General features: G+C 38.5%; 1 protein-coding gene across 1 annotated transcript; it reads right to left on the bottom strand.

The window, feature by feature from the left end:
* Window positions 1-12376: 12376 nt before the first annotated feature.
* LOC108341184 (transcription factor MYC2) lies at window positions 12377-14738 on the bottom strand. Its single transcript, XM_017579120.2, has one exon. The coding sequence runs from the start codon at window positions 14605-14607 to the stop codon at window positions 12655-12657; it is 1953 nt and encodes a 650-aa protein (XP_017434609.1). The 5' UTR covers window positions 14608-14738; the 3' UTR covers window positions 12377-12654.
* Window positions 14739-17825: the final 3087 nt, after the last annotated feature.

The following is a 17825-nucleotide window of genomic DNA, read 5'->3' as shown; positions in this document are numbered from 1 at the left end:
GGCAGCTGTCAACACTCAATTTCGTCCGGATTGACTAAATAATTTGTTTTATTATTTTATCCTCATAAAAGAAAAAAATTAAAAAAATATGTGTATATGTAAAAATAGAAAAAATGTATAAAATAAAATAAAAAAAAAAGAGATGAAAACGTTCGTCCAAACAGTGACCGTTCGGTTCTCCCCACTGTTGTGACGTTCGTCCTTCCCAACTGTTCAAGCGTTCGTCCTTTCCCACTGTTGCTGCTCGTCCACACAGTAAGCGTTCGTCCTTCTCCACTGTTGCTGAGGCCGTTCGTCCAAATTGTTCAACCGTTCGTCCTTCCTCTTTGTTCAACCGTTCGTCCTTCAACCGTTCGTCCTCTCTCACTGTTCAACCGTTCGTCCTTCCTAACTGTTGCTGAAACCGTTCGTCCAAACAGTAAGCGTTCGTCCTTACCTACTGTTGTTTAAAGCGTTCGTCCTGCTCCACTGCGAACGTTCGGTTTCATCCTTTTGCACTGTTCTATCGTTCGGCTTTGCGTTGTGTTTGTCTTCATCTTCAACCGTTCGGTATTGTGTTAGTGAACGTTCGGTCTTGTTTTGTGTTAGTGAACGTTCGGTCTTGTTTTGGGTTAGTGAACGTACGTTCGGTTTTGTGTTAGTGAACGTTCGGTTTTGAAGTTATTTACACTCATTTGAACGTTCGTTTTTGGTGTGTGTTTGATTATTAGCGTTCGGTTTTGGGCGCTCGTTATTGGTGTACGTTTGATTTTGAGCGTTCGGTTATTTTGCTTACTGAGCGTTCGGTCTTCACTTGAACCCTCGGTCTCATTTGAACGTTCGGTCTCCATGCGTTTGTCTTCAGCGTTCGTTCGTCTAGCGTTCGGCCCAACAGCAAACAGCATTCTTCAAAGAAAGTGGTAAGACGTTCGTTCTAATTCACCCCCCCATCCTACCGCTCGTCCAGATTGTATATCTTTTTGAAAACGGACGTTCGTCATATGATGTTGGATGGCGTTCGTCCAATTTGAGTTTCGGACGTTCGGTGCTGGCGTTCGTCCAATTGGTCCGGGGTGGGCCCTAATCTCAATTATTCCACCATCCACTTCTAACTTCTCCCATTTCCACTATTCCCCACCATCACCAACCTCACACGAATGAGTGCTCCACTCACCATCACCAACCTCCCACTTCTATGAGTGCTCCACTCACCATCACCAACCTTCCACTACTGTTTCCCACTCATCACCACCAACAGCTTCCACCATCCACTTCTAACTTCTTCCACTTCCCCAATCCGGGCCGACACTACCCAACATCCCACAATATACCATGGCCTAAGTTTCGAACTCCTCACTACCCTTCATACAGCTCACCCGTAACGGCAGTAAAACACCTTTCTTCCTCCATTTTTCATCACCTCCAAAAACCCATCATCATTCATCCTCTGCTGCAACCACCACCACCCACTGCAGCACTGCACCTATCATCCTTACACCATCTCCACCATATCATCATCATCAACAGATACCTGGCAGACGGCCAACATACATCCGGGATATTCCCACACAACCAACAACTCACGGGAGGCCCTTTCATCTTCTCCATTTTCATCTCCAACAACAAAACCACCTCCAGCATCATTATTCCCACCTCTTAGACCCTTGATCACTCACCACACCTGGGAACGCCATCAAACCAGACTAAGGGCCAGTTTTTCATCACTTCTGAGATGGATCCCCAACACCCACCGTGACCCAACCACCTCACCTTCTTCCTCCATTTTCATCATCCAACTTCAAATTCAAATCTTCAATCATCATCCCTCTCCCTTTTCATCATCAACACCCGTAACCATCCAAACCACTTTCTTTTTCTTCCCAGCTCACTCGCTACCTCCACCACATCTCCCGTCAACCATCATCTTTATCCATATACCATGGCCGAACTCTAAACTCCATCCTCACCAAGGAGAGACAGACAAGGAGACCATCCGAGATACAGAGACAGGACATTCTGAAGAGTCAGCCGCAAGGAGATAGAGTCCATCTGACGAGCTACCGGAAGAGCGAACCAAGCTTCAAAAGATAAGTGATGTCTTGCACCCCATGTTTTAGTGATTTGGTTACTGGCTTTTCATCATATCTCTGTTTGGCTATCGTTATGTTTGCATATGATTGTTGTTGAATACATTCTTAGTGCTGCGGACGTTTGTATATACCCATTATTACCTCACAACCATCTCCAGCGCCCATATTCAACCCACCGTCTTCATCCTTACCCTGCGGCCAGCATCTTCAACTTCATCCCGATCATCCCAACACCCATCATCTCTACCCCGTTTTCCTTCTCCATCATCTTCAACACCCAAATCTTCAACTATATTCACTTCAACCGTATTCACCTGCCACAGTCACCTGATACTACGATCATCATCACTCTTACACCACCAACATCCACCAACCATTATATACAATCACATACTTCAACCATCTCCAACAACCACCGTGACCCAATCACCTTACCTCACGGCCAACACCATCATCCGTTCCGGCCAGCGAACTCATCCTCCATCAACAACCATACACTTCACGGCCCACGTCACCATCTTCATCCATCACTCTCACCTCCAACACCCAATCACCTCTCATATTTCATCTCCAATACCATATAGCACACGGCCTAACCTCAATATTGGGTTTCCTTCTCTGAATAATCAACCATATTCGGTTCAACCGTATTCACTTACCACAACTATCACGCATACTCCTTTATCTGCAAAAAAATTCAACTCAAGCAAAGACCGCGACCCCTACGACAGCGGCGCTGGCAGTGGTGGTATCCTAGGCTGTTGGGTGGTGGAGTCGAGGCGGTTGCCGGCGTTGGTCGCGTATACCGGTGGTGAATCTGGGCTTTGCAAGCGGAAGGAAAGAGAACTTCAACGTGATGACCAGAGGCAACCCTGGCTGGGCAACGTTTTGGCTTGCAGCTGGCGGCGGATGTGAGAATAAACTGGCGGGAGCAAACCCCTCCCTGGGTCACCATTTTTTCGAAGCGAGAAGAGGGAGAAAGGGCAGTGACACCGTGGCCTGCAGTGGCTCCGACGGAGTGGTGTCGCCGGCGATGCCGATCTGGCAGAGGCGGCATTGTACGTGCAGAGGTGAAGCCACTCATCCGAGTTCTGAGCTGGAAAAAGAAGGACCTGTTTGTCATGTTTGCAGATGGAAGAATGAAGAAAGTCCCCATTCACATCCCATTTTCATTTGGGCTTAAGCCTCTTCAAACAAAAAATCAAAAGAGGGGAGAAAAGAAGCGGGCCTCGGATGCACCCCCAAATTTCATTTTTACACATTCGCAGATACAAAGTTAGAAAAGAAGGGATTGGCACAAGCGAAGGAGCTTCAATTTCACTCATCACTCCTGGTTTTATCCCTGTACCCTTAATTTTGTTAAGTTTTTCTTCTCTTGTTTTATTTTTTACGCTTTCTTCCTTTCTTTTATTGTTTTTTTATTATTGTGTAATCCCCTTGTAAGATACCCCACACCCCTTTGTTTTAGTGAATTTGTTCATTTCATTTTATTTCAAAAAAAGGAAAATAAAAAAATAATAAAAAATATGTAAAACTTTAAAAAACATTTAATGTAATAAATTTCGGTATGAGTACTCGTGCGATCGTACGCATCAGCCTAGTACTTATTGCCCAAATATAAAACAAATAAAAGCCGTGTGAGTGCTCGTGCGATCGTACGCATCAGCCTAGTACTCATTACGCAAAACAAAAAAAAAATAATAAATAAAAGCCGTGTGAGTGCTCGTGCGATCGTACGCATCAGCCTAGTACTCATTACGCAAAACAATAAGAGGAAAAGAAAGCCGTGTGAGTGCTCGTGCGATCGTACGCATCAGCCTAGTACTCATTACGCAAAAAATATGTTTCAAAGGTTTAGGCACATGTGTGATCGCACGCATCGTCCTTGTGCTAAAAACCTTTTCTCTTTTCTAAAATTAAAAATACCAAAAAATATGTTTTAAAGGTTTAGGCACATGTGTGATCGCACGCATCGTCCTTGCGCCAAAAACCTTTTCTCTTTCTTCAAAAATACCAAAAAAAATATAAAAATCCTCAAAAACCAAAAACATCAACATTTTCAAATAACAAACAATATCGCCTTGCCAGAACTACGTGATCCTTGATTCTCCATCAAAAGTGGAGATACGTAGGAGCAAGGCCAGTCCTTGTCAGGCTCACTCTCCCAAAAATCCAAATCAAGTTATCCGTAACAATTTCTCATACGATTTTCCAAACAATTTTCTCGAGCAGTTTTCTTAAAAAGAACTACGTAACCCTGATTTCTCATTCTGCGTGAGAATACGTAGGAGCAAGGTCAATCCTTGTCGGGCCCAAAAAGCTAAAAAATATTGTTTGTTTCTTTTGAGTTTTATTTTAAGGGAAAGTTAAACATTTTGAAAACCACATCCACATTCGCGCATTTAGTTAAGGGTACTGCCTTAGGGCAGGCGTTGTAGGGTGCTAATACCTTCCCTACACGTAACCGACTCCCGAACCAAGAATCTGGTTCAATTTGACCGTGCCTTATCATTTTATGGTTTTTCCGTAGTTTTCCAGAATAAACTATGGTGGCGACTCCAAAATCTCTCTTTTCAAAATATTTAGCTAATCTTTTTATTGGATCGTCGTCCCGTCGCGATTCCGGTTGCGACACACATCATATTCTCTTCATCTTTCATTGCAGTCATCTCAATTTCATCTTTCGTTATAAATTTTCTCAAAATCATCTTTCATTACCAATAAGTTAAATTTCATCTTTGTTCAAGGATTCTTACGGACACCCGATACCCTATGTTCAATCCTCACTCAGAACGAGGACGAACACTTGGAACGAGACAGAGAAATCTCCCGTTCCAGAATAGAATAAGATAGAGGTGACTACTATTGGTTTGAGAAAGAAACCGAGTATAATCATATATAACAGAAACGACTTAGAACGATCGTTACTTAATCAGTGAGTCAATTAGATGAACTGACCCTTGAGAGTTCTAACCGAACACCGAAAGAACCATGCCAAATACTAAAGCTCTAAGCCGGAACTAAATGGATGTATACACTTCAAGACCTTCAGAGAAAAATACTTAAAAGGATTCACATTAATAAACCGATTGTCAGTCAATAACCGAACACGGTAGAGAGAAAACTCTATTGAAGTTGGACAAACGCTATTTTCATCAAGACATATAGTAAAAGGAGTAAGAACGATCGTTTGATATAAGACCAAGCACCATTCAAACGATCGCTTGGTGAAAGACCAAGTACCACTCAGAACGATCGCTTGGTGTAAGACCAAGCACCACTCAAAACGATCGCTTGGTGTAAGACCAAGCACTACTCAGGACGATCGCTTGGTGTAAGACCAAGCACCATTCAGACAATCACTTATGCACAGTATTTCGAAAAGAAGACGATCGTCCTCAACTAAAATTCTTCTCAAATGAAAGAATCCAAGTCTAACCAAGGTTACTAGTATTACCGAACGGTCAATGACCGTTCAATGACAAATGTACACTATCATAGGGAAATTTCATATCTAGGACTCATTTATCTTCAACTCATTTCTCAATACATATATTCATAACTTTATAAATTCATGTCATAATCAATTTTCATACAATCCATATCACAGTAAATAATCATATTCCATATAAACAAGCATATCAACATTCATACTTTATATACATTCAACCACTCAGCAACATGTATTCATTATCAACGAACGTACAACAAACATACAATTAAATTAAATAAGTTTCCCTTATCTTATAAAGTGAACGATCGTCCTAGAGACAGAATACGGTTTGTCTGACTACAATTCTTCTACTCTCAACGCTCAACAACTCTTCGAACTAAACCAAACAATAGAAAACCAACAATGACTCAGACAAGATGACAACATGCAACCAGAACTTGATTTGCATGTACCAGAAAACGAACAGCTTAAGACAAGGGAACTTACCAGTTCAGAACTTGAATTTGTTCGGTTCAAACTGAAGCTCTAGACACCGAAATTGCTTCTACGGTGTCTGAATGATGATCGGAGAAGAGAAAGGGTGAGATTTCGTACAGAGAAGTGAGAGCTTTTAGAGAGAAGGAGGAGAAATAAGAATTTCAGAGTTTTGGGGAAGAAAATGCATGCAGAGAGTGTGACGGGAATTTCTAAAAACTCAGTTTTGCTTCTCCCGTCAAAACGAGCGTCCGCTCATCTGCCGACACCTGTCTTCCACTATCTGATTTTCAAATCCTCGATGCTTGACACATGGCGTCCGTTCAGAGGGGTTTTGGGTGCACTTTTAATGATTCTGACAGGGTTATATATAATGTTAGTTGTAGGTTAGTTAAACCCATTAAAAAATTAGTTAAAACATCACTGGTTGAGACTGATTGTGTTGGTCACATTATATTTCACATCATCAGGTAAATTTTGTTAAGCTTTCATTATAATAATTATTGATATATTTTATTTTTAATTTAATTAGAAAAAAAATACAATTTTAGTAAAATAAATTAATTTTAATAAATTTTTTAAAACTTTGTTCAAAGTTAGAGGTAATTGAATATGTAAGAACCTAGAAAATAGAGTATTAGAGTAGATAGGTGTATTAAAATAATAAGACTGAGTATTTTATTATCAAATAATTTTATAATATAAATAGAACTTTCTAAAGTTTGGTTCATTATTTAAATATTTTTTATCTCTTTAAGTTTTCTTCTTTTTCTCTCACTTTTCTCTAACATTTCTCATTTCTCAATCATCTGTTTGACGATCAGGAAGTGTCTAAGTGATCCTGGCGTTGAGGGCTACCAAGTTGACCGATTAATTTGTTGAATCGAGCAAGTAAGTGGTAAACCCCTTTTTCTTAGTTTTTAGGGTTTTGATTATGTAAAACAATTTTGTTTTACATAAATCAAGTGTTCTTCTTCCTAGATTCTTAGTTTGTTTGTGATTCTAAGGTTGTTCTTCAATCATCAATCGGTAAATTATAGGTTTTCTAGAAGTTCCTTGTACGACAAGTAATCAGCGGAGCGTTTAGAGATCTTGAGTTGTTGAGTTGAGGTAAGGGAAGCTAGATTATTGCTTTAATTAGTGATTTAATGTGTATGTGTGACGAGTCTATGTGCATGGTATTGACTGAACTAAATTTAGGTTTTTAAAGGAAATGTATCATGTGAAATTTAACTGTTTGAGTGTACATTGATGAACTTTGATTTTGAACTGTATGAGTTGATATTGGATTTGTTATTGGCTGTATGAAATGTTTGAAATCTGTGATAATGCTGGATGATTTTAAGTAGAGGCACATTGTCATGTTTTAAGGTTAATTTTGAGGAAGTAGAGTAGTGAAAATGGGAATTTGAGGTTAGGTGCTCATTTGGTCTATTGGGATAGCTTTGGTAAGTCTTATGGGACTTGTTAGAGTCCTTAAGTTGCTCAAAACTATTAAAAAAGTGGTAGAATGCAAACTGAGTTCATAAGTTGGGATTTTGTGGATTTTGAAGTGGAATTTGGTTAGGAAAGACTTTAGAATCATGTTAGTAAGGTTTAGAAACATTTGTTAAAGTCTAATTAAGTCCATAACACAATCTAGGAGGGTTAGAAGTTGGGAAAAATAGTTGGAATTGGTAAACTTGGTGTAAGTTGCGTAATTCTACAGATTATACAGACTCGTTGAGTGAGTGGAGTCGCTCAGCGAGTGGTAGTGGAGGTTGGCTCCCTATTTGATGATTCTCACAACAAGAAGGTGCGCTGAGCGACTAGTTGAGGTCTGGGAGCACTGTGAGTTTTATTCGAATAGCGAACGGGTGCGCTAAGTGAGTGTATGGGGGGTCTAGACCACTGTTTGAACTTTCACATAACAAGTTGGGGCTATAAGCGAGAGGTTGGGGTCTGGTATCATTGGTAGTTTAATTCGCTCAACGACCTAGGTCGCTGAGCAAGTATTTTGGAGTGTGGATGTACTATTTATGTATTCACATAGCAAGTTGGGTCGTTATGCGAGAGAAGCTGGGGTCGCTTAGCGAGTGGGTTCGCTGAGCAACTAGTCCTGGTTATAGTTTTTTTTTCTCTCTCTTTGTTCCCTAATTTGGTTTGTGTTATGTCTTGATTCAATTACGAATGTGTATGAGTTATATGAGTACCAGAGTTATGAGTTGTGATTCAAAGTATGATTGCTAAGTGGTGAAAGTAAGTTTCAAAGTGGAATGTCTCGGTGGGATTCAAGTATGTTTAGAATGATTGCAGGGAGCTCAGTTTTAGGGGTTATTCTAAACTCCAATGGTCTTTCATTGTCACATAGAGAGGATTGATACATGTGGTGAGGAGTAGCAGGAGGTCTTAGTCTTGGGGGCTTCTAGTATGCCTCAAGGTCTGGAATAGACTAACCTTGTGAGTGTGGTAGGGTGAAACCCGTTGGCAATGGCTTTGCAAAGCTGTAGAGGCCACCAAAAATGCACAACCCGCCATAGCTTGGTAATCATTCTAAGTCCGGACGGTCAAGTCTAAGTCATAATATGTTTAGGATGTTGAAGTTGGTTATTTCATATACATGAACTGGGTATGATTGTCTGTTATACTAATGTTTGAATCTTTTTATATCTAGCTTATCCTTCTTTTTGTGTTTGTCTTTGTATGTGACTGTGTCCTTTGATTTGCAATGATCATCCTGTGGGTGTGAGCAGAGGGAGATGAACTGTCAGTGGAGTAGACTCGGGATGATGAAGATGTTGTAATGTAGTTAGCTTTAGATTAGTATTTGTGCATAGTTTTGGTTATCCAGGTTGTGTATAAAGTTTGAAATTTATAGTTGTTTTTGGATAACTGTAAGTTCCACTTTATATTCCAGTTTATAACTGTTCTATAGTATCATATATGTGATGACTCTTTAATATAGTTTTATGCTATATTTTTGGAATGTTACATAACACAAATTTAATTTCTAGAAAGTGTCGTGTAAGGAAAACAAATTATATTAGTTTTCGAAGAGGGTTTTTATTATTTTTTACTTTATAAATATAAAATTCTTAATAATCCTTTCATAGTTAAATGCATATTAACATATTAATTTTTCTTTGATAAACACATTGACAATTACTAAACACGTGCTTAATTATATTAATCACTAATTGACTTTAAATAATAAAACTAACAAAATTAAAATTATTATACTAATACTGTAATTTTTTTAATCTTATTGTACTAAAATAAAAATATGTAATATTTATTATATTGACTTAACTATTTATCATTTCTTCTATAAGTACTACTGGAGGAGGAAAATGAAAACTAAAGAATAAAATGAATTTATTCATCCAGTAACACTAACTCGTATGTAAAAGTTATTTTGTGAAGAATTTTTATTTGCATAAACACAAAGTAACATGGTTTAATTCCAATCTCCTTTTTTCACTTGGAATTTGGCTATGGATTTGGGAAGGTGATGATACCTCAATCTAAAATTATGGTAGAGATTCGGGTTTGTCACATTTAATACAAAAACAAATGGTTTACCTTCTTGCTTCAATTTGAATTTTCTATCCTCTGTGATTTGGTTTTTATAAAGGTCCCAACCTTCTTTTTGAATATTTTTATCCACTTTATATTTTTCATAAATATTTTCTATGATTGTTTGTTTACTAAGTTATCATAGTGTGTGGTTTAGCATCTCCATATATTTAGCGAGTTAATGTTGTGTTTATAAGGTGTTTTACAAGACTTTTTTTAATACTATTAACGACATAATGGCGAATATCTACAATGCTATGTTTAGCAAGCCAAATGAAAAGTATTAACGACACAAAAATGCAAACACATTATAACAATGACGCATAAAAGCAATGAAGGAGGGGGTGATGGTGAAAAATCTTGAAGCAATGCAAAAATGGATGATCACAAAGGTGGAGAACCTTAAAGCAGTGTGAAAATGAAGGCTAAATGTGGAAGAGAGAAAATGAAATGCGACAAAAAGAAGTGTAAGAGAAGGCAAAATTGAAGCAGCAAAGAACAAAAATGATGAAGGAGGGGTGGAAGTGCAAAATTGGAGAATCACAACGAAGAAGAACCTTGAAGTTGTGTGAAAATGAAGATCAAACGAAAAAGATAAAAAGTGTCAAGTCCAAAGGAAAGTCAAAGTGGAGAGACGAATCTAAAAAAGTATGATATTACATTAGTTATGAGATAAAACCTCTTCCACTACAATCTTTTCATAAATTCAGTAGATATCACAACAAAAGTAAAATCATTTCATAATAATTCGATAAACATTGTGTTCTTTTTTTTAGGATTTTGGTTTTATAATTGCAACTTAACCAAATCAATTCGATGTGGGTTCTTTTGTCATTCATTTATGTTGTAGATTAACATCACAATTATCTTTAAGTCACTAAATTATCTTTTAATGTGAATTTTACTAGGAATTCATGTATTTGTTTTCAACAATCATACTTTTTTGGAGTTTTTGTATTTAGAAATGGAATGGTGGATAAAAATTAAAAAGATAAAAGCTGGTAAAGGAAATTTCCAAAAGTAGTGACCCTAATTATTACCATTTTGTAGCAGTTATGATAAGTAACTTCTCATCCGATCCAGTTTTAGTCCTTGTTTCGGTTACACTTTTTTTAATACTGTCTTTTTTGTCTCGATCAGGATTTCCTTGATATTATTTTTATTAAGTATCTATTAAAGTAAAAGACCTATAAATATAAGTAAGATATTTAATATTTTTTAATCTACTGCATTTATTGATTTTTACTATAATCGAATACTAATTTAAATATCGAAATGACTTCAACAAATGACTGACCAAACAAGGTGAACTGAACGATGAAGGAAAGAAATAAAAGAATATAAACAAGAAGAAGACAGAACCCAATAAACATATAAAAGCTAGTTTGTGTATCCTAAAAAACACATCATTTAATATCACACTAAAAAAAACAACTAAAGTGACTAACGTGATGTTAGATAAATATTAATGCATTTGAGAATTTAATTGAGTGCAAAATTATTTTAAGTTAAAGAAAATTTAAGTAATTTTTTAGCATCAAATATATTGTTTATCATTAGCTTAATATAATAACCCAACATAACTTATTTTAAAATTAATTAGCCAAAATCAGTGTATATCAAAATTATTTTTAGGAGTACATTTTTTTTTAATCCACTATTCTTAGGCAAACATAACTTTGGTTTTTCATTTTTTAAATTAATAAATTAGTTTCAAACTTGAAAAATTAATTATGACATTGTTGTGGTAAAATAAGTGTCGGTAGATATTAGATTTAAATGTAAACAATGAGTAATTTATATGTTTTCAAATGTTGAAAAAGTGATTGAATTTGGAAATTGAAATAGTAAAAGTGATTCAACAACTTTGTATTAATTTTAAAAGCGCTCACACGGTCCATGGGAAAAGTTGTTGAAGCTCAAAGCCAGCTTGGAGTCCCGTGTTCGTTTTCCAATACAGCTTAAAAGAGAAAGCACGTCACTTTTAATTTCTTTTATAATGGTGGACTTGTTTGCCACATTTGTTCATGTTGGTACATTTGAAGTTATTCTGATTGCACAACACGCACATGCCAAGACCCTAGTACATAGCCCTCTTTAGAACAAAGGAGAATTCAAAACCACTCTTTTACCTTAAATTTCTCCATGCATGCCCACCATATTTTAAAGTGGGTAGGTAAAAAAAGGTCAAAACTCAGTTAACACAATGCGATAACAGGGACTGCCTTTAGCTGGTGGGAAAAATAAACCAGAGGTTTGTTTGTGTTACTGAGTTAAAAACTTGTTGGCCAAAAATAATGAAGTCAAACAGTTCAACATGACAAGACAGGAGACATTCAAACAACGTTTTTAACACCACCAAAATGGTAAAAACATTTGTTCATGCTTCAACGGTGATAGATAATAATAATTATTGTTATTAAATAATAAGTAAAAAGTGTGTGAACCACCAACAAAGAGGTATGAGGGCCAAGAATTTGGTAAAGGTGTGCATTTTTCACATGGCTGAAAATGGGCCACACCTAATTCGCCAGGTACATACATACATACATGATTCCGTTGCAAGCAAGGACAGAAGATAAAATGCTGCACTGTTCCCCAGCACGTTTCCAATGTCGTTTTGTGTTGGCTCCATTTCACCACACAAAAATGAAACTCTTCCCATCATAGATCAGACAACCAATACAGATCTAGAAGAACTCAATCACAACATTCAGACTTCAAAATGCCCATTCTTTATGCTGATATACCACCAGTACCACCAATACCAATCACACCAACAAAATAATAACATGATCTCACAGAACTGGCAAGGTATCACGGATTTAGGAAAAATACCCATAAATTTAACCAAGTTCGGTTCACATTTATGATAATTCATAAACATATTTACAATCCAAATAAACAGATAATATTAACACAAAAGTAGTTCATCTCTACTTCATAAGAGCTGCTATAGATTTGAAGAAAAACTGTTCCAGGGTCCGTTCCGCTTCCCAAATCCAATTGCCTCAAGAATTTAATTTAGTCTATGCTACCAAAAAAAAAAGAACAGTATTTTACATGGATAGCTACAGCTACAGCTAGAAGTGGTAGTGCATACTATAGTGCATGGCCAATTTTGGAGGATAGCGCCGACAGGAGCTGTTCCTGCGTGTAAAACCGGTTTCCCATGTTGACGGTGGCCTGTTGGATCATCAAATCATTGACCACGGAGACGCTGGCGTGATGCACGTCCAGGTCCAGGTCCTTCAACGCTGCCATCAACCTTGCCGCAGGGTGGTTCTTCTTGCTGCATTGGATCCTTATCATGGCGTCCCACCCTATGATCTTCACCTCTACTTCCAAATCAATCAGCTTGCTCGTCGTTTCCTTCGCTTCTTTGTTAGATGGAGATGGTCCAGGTGGAGGAGAAGGAGGAGGAGGGTTTTTGGTTGACAGCTCAAGCTCCTTCTTCGCCGAATCCAATTGCTTCTCCAATTCCCCTTTCTCCGATTCAAGCTCACTCAGCTTTGACTTCAGCTCGTTTATGTAGGATATGGCATCGCCCAACAGCGACGCCTTGTCCATCTTCGACACGTTTGGAACCACCGCACGAAGCGCGTAGAACCTTTGATTCAGCTTTTCCCTCCTCTGCCTCTCCGCTTCCACGTGATTCAGCGGCTCCTCTCTGCCGTTCGCCGGCTTTCGACCCCTCTTCCGGGGCCTTTTCTCCGGTTCCACCACCCTGCTGTCCGCCTCTTTCACCACGGAAGCCTCCAGATCCGAGTTTTCGGAATCACCGCCCCCGGCACCACCACCACTACCACCAGCTTTTACATTCGAAGCCGGTAGAATGACGCCGGAGGTGAAGGACAGCATTCCATCGTCAATGCTGCTGCGAGAAACAGGAGACCTTCTCTTCTTGTTGGTCTCCTCAGCTGCTACAGCGGGAAAGTAACTCCCATTGTAAGAGCTCTTCTTGCTCTCTCCGAAGCTCAGAATTTCACCGGATTCGGGCTTTAAGGAGTTGGAGAAGTTTAATTCCCTCGGGAAGAAACCCTGGTTCTTGGGGATGGGGACGTGAGCTGCTGCGGCGGCGGCACTAGGGGTTTCTGTTAGAGTGCTGGAACCAGGGGTTTCGAACGGCATCGTTTTGCTCACTGCTGCATTTGCTGAAGCGGGTGCAACGGCGTTAGAGGTGTCCTTGATTTCGATAGAGGAAGAAGGGTTGAGCCAGAGTGAGGAAGGGTCGTTCTCGCCCTGATCGGTGGCAACGCAGTTCAACTGCCAGGAACCCGCGTCGGGGTTGCTGAAGTTGAACAAATCCCGCACTTTGCTCATGAGATCAGGGTTCTGGAAAATCACCTCCGTAGACGCCAGCTCAACGACGCCGTTTGCGGACGGTATGCAGACCAGAGTCTGAAGCCCAAAAACCTGCGCCTGGCGGGCCCGCTCGCACGCCGATTCGGATAACCGGTCGGGCCCGGTGACCCAAACGGGATTGGAATTAAAAAAAGCCTGGCCCGGGAGGCCGCTGCCGTTGACAAAGGACTGAGTCATGGACACTAGAAAGAACCACTCAGTGTCGGATACCTCTTCGTCGACGTCATCGGCGGAAGCGGAAGGGCCGGAAATCAAGGAATTGAGCTCGCGGAGAACCTTCTTACGGTGGTCCTGCTCCGCGGACGAAGTCTCCTTGGGGGCTTTTCCTTTTCCTTTGTCCTCCTCGCCCTTGTAGTATCCGTCGCCCCAACCGAGAAGGGAAGCGCCGGAGGAGTAGTCATAAGAAGATTGCCAGAAAATGGCATAGGTCCAGCTCTCTCTGGCACCTTCGATCAGCGTTTGCAGCCGTTGTTGTAAGGTCTCCTGGTTAAGAAGGGACTGAGACTGGGACGGCGGTGGTGGCGGCGGGGCTCTAGAAGCGTCGGCTCCCGGAGTGGTGCTAGAGGTAGCGGATTGAGGGGTGGGCATCCACAGGGATGAGAAGTCGGAGGAGCTCATGAAGGCCTCCATGACGGAAGAGTTGTCGTCGGTCCAGAGATTCATCGTCGGCGGCGACCGGTACTCTGTCATTCCATTCACGGGTGGTTTGGATGAGAGAGTGAAGTGTATTTTTAGTGTGTCTAGAAATGGTATGTGTGAGAAAGATAAGGGTAATGAGTTAGTTGGATTTGGATTTGGTATTTATGTGGAGTGCATTTGGGTTTCATTTTAGGTTTGGGGAAGAAAGCGCATGTGCAATTGGGCAATAAAATAGATTGCTAGACATTTTTAACAAACTCTTCTACTCAAGCTGAAGTACAATAGTAATCACCTTACTCCAATGTTAACTTTCCTTTCTGATACTGTTTCTCGCTTGGAGAATGCTCTTTTATGTTGTTGCATAAAAATAGTAACTTCTCCACTACATACAAGAGTAGAGTAGTATTCATAGCCTTTCTAGTTTAATTTCCCAAATATTTATTTCTATTTTCTAATTAAATAAATAAGCTTATATCTTAATTTTGGTTAAACTATTTACGTGTTTGATATTATTGATTTGGTGAATAATTTTTTAATATTAATGACCCGTGCCTAAATTTATTTATTTAAAATTAATAATCACAACTTCACTATTTTTTACTATAAATCTTGTTGAAAGTATTAAAATTATTTTTCTATAATGATCAAGAAGTTACGTTTTTCTTTTATTTATTTGATTATGAAAATTTGCTTGGTTTGTTTGAATGTTACCAGCTGTATGCTGAAAGATTTTTCACATTTAAATAGAAATATTTAATTAATTATATTTAGAAAAAATAATTTAATTTGAATTTATTTTTTATGACGCTTTCTAATTTGGTTTTTATTGCATAATTAACTTCACTTTGTATTGGTTTTCAATTATTCGATAAAATTATTTTCACTTGTAAATTTATGAAAATAAAAAAAAGTAATATATATATATATATATATATATATAGATATAAAATGATAATTACAAATGGTACATATATTTTAGACTGGTATTTTAGCTGATATCTTTGATCAACCATTTCTTGAACGATCACATTTTGGTTGAATGGTCGATCACTCAGACAAAGGACAAAGCGATTAATTATAAAATGAAGTTCAGATTAACATTTAGTCAATGATAACCACAAATCAACCTATTAATGCTAATTAAGATATGATTAGATCGTAATTAAACCAACAAAATGGTAAAAACTCATAACAACTACTATAAATAAAAGTCCAAGGTATCATCTGAGCAATTTTGGAAGTATAAGAGACTTGAGAGACCAAATAGATAACAGATAGGAGTGGCATAGGGCAAGTTATCCAGGAAATGGAAACATTCATTTGGTTCATATCGAAACATTTTAACGCTCACCATGGGGCCGAGCAAGAATTTCTCTTACGTCCATTGTAACCACAAGGAACATGATGAGGAGTATACTAATGGAAGAAGTTAACCTCTCGACCCCATTTGGCCTCAACATGTCAACCTTGTTCGACCTCAACCTCTTATCATCAAATTTTGTCGACTTTTCAATCTTGACAACTCGGTCTTGCTTGTCCTCAATCTCTCAGCCTCATTCATCTTCGACCTTGTTCAGCCTCAACCCATTCGTCTTATTTGGCCTTGACTTCTCGACCTCAAAATCTTTCGACTTTTCAATCTTGACAGCTCGTACTAGTGCAAAAACAGCGTATAATGTCATGTGTTCAACGTCTAACCACTAAATACCCAACGTTAAAAATGACTGGTGTCAATTTTGTAAATAAATGCAATTATTAAACGTCTTTTAAAATTATAATTCGACGTAAAAGGAAATAAAATGTCGAATGCCTCAGCGTTAGACGTCAAAAGATTAGTGAATTCAATAAAAGTTTGAGCGGGAGATTGAAAATCCATTCACTTTATCTTAGCACGCGGGACTCTCTTCTCTGCTCAAACTTTTCTCGAACGAAGTTTGAAAACCATCACATGTAATCTTTCTTTCATTTGATACAAATGCATGTTAATTAACTACTTTAGGTATGATTTTCGTTTGTTTTCACCGATTATTTTTGTGTTCTTGTCCTTCATATGCGCATTCTGCTTTCTCTCTCACTGGTGGCAACACTTTATTCCGACGAACCCACCTTTTGAGGGTTAATTTTCGTTTTCGTTTTGAAGAACTTATTTGTTGAACTTGTTTGTTGTTTTTTTTTTGTTGAACTTGTTTTTTGTTGTTGTTTGGTTGAACTTGTTTGTTGTTGTTGTTTAATTGAACTTGTTTGTTGTTTGATTTAACTTGTTTGTTGTTTGTTATTGTTATTTGTTGTTGATCCTATATTAACGTTCATAGTTCTGCTTTTCAGGTCTTGTAGAATTGTAAAAAAGGATTACAATTATTTTAAAAAAAATTGATTAACGTCGTATATTGACAAAATTCGACGTTAAATTAACGTCGAATTTAAAAAATTCAATGTCAATTTAACATCTCTTGATATGACGTCGTTCTCGAATTTGACGTGAAAGGTCAAAAATATTCGACGTTGTATGATGTTTTTGTACTAGTGTCGGCCTCGCTCGATCTCGATCTCTTGGCCTCTACGTCCTCAACCTGTCGACTTTGCTCGACTATGAAACTTGTCGACTTTTCAGTCTAGACAACTCGATCTCGTGCAATCTCAATCAGTCGATCTCGTTCGGCCTCGACTTCTCGACCTCAAATTTTCTCGACTTTTAGTCTTGACAACTCGACCTCATTTGACCTCGATCTCTTGGCTCTTTGATCTCAACCTCTCAGCCTCAAATTTTGTTGACTTTAGTTTTGACAACTTGGTCTCTTTTGGCCTTTACCTCTCGGCCTCAAATTTTGTTAACTTTTGAGTCTTGATAGCTCGGTCTTGTTTGACCTCAATCTCTCGATCTTGTTCAACCTCAATCTCTCGGTCTAGTTCGACTTCAACCACTCGGCCTCAAATTCTATCGACTTTAGTCTTGATAACTCGACCATTTAACCTTAACCAACCATTCGACCTCAACCTCTTGGCCTCAATATCTTAGTCAACATCAATCTTGACAACTTGACGTCATCCGATTTACCTTATCCTCTTAGTCTCTAATCGACCTCAACCTTTTGTTCTCATCTTCTTGCTATCGAGCTAAAATCTTTGGATAAGGAAAATTTTCAGCCAAGGAACCCTCCTGAAAACTCCATCGAGTAAGGCTGAGTTCCAACTAAGAACCCCTCCCGATCAGACTACAAGATTCATTATACATAAGCGCCAATAACCATTTTTTTTCAAACCCCTTCGGC

This window comes from Vigna angularis, chromosome 1, assembly GCF_016808095.1.
Source record: "Vigna angularis cultivar LongXiaoDou No.4 chromosome 1, ASM1680809v1, whole genome shotgun sequence".
Lineage (NCBI taxonomy): Eukaryota > Viridiplantae > Streptophyta > Magnoliopsida > Fabales > Fabaceae > Vigna > Vigna angularis.
This window is presented reverse-complemented; position numbering and strand designations above follow the sequence as displayed.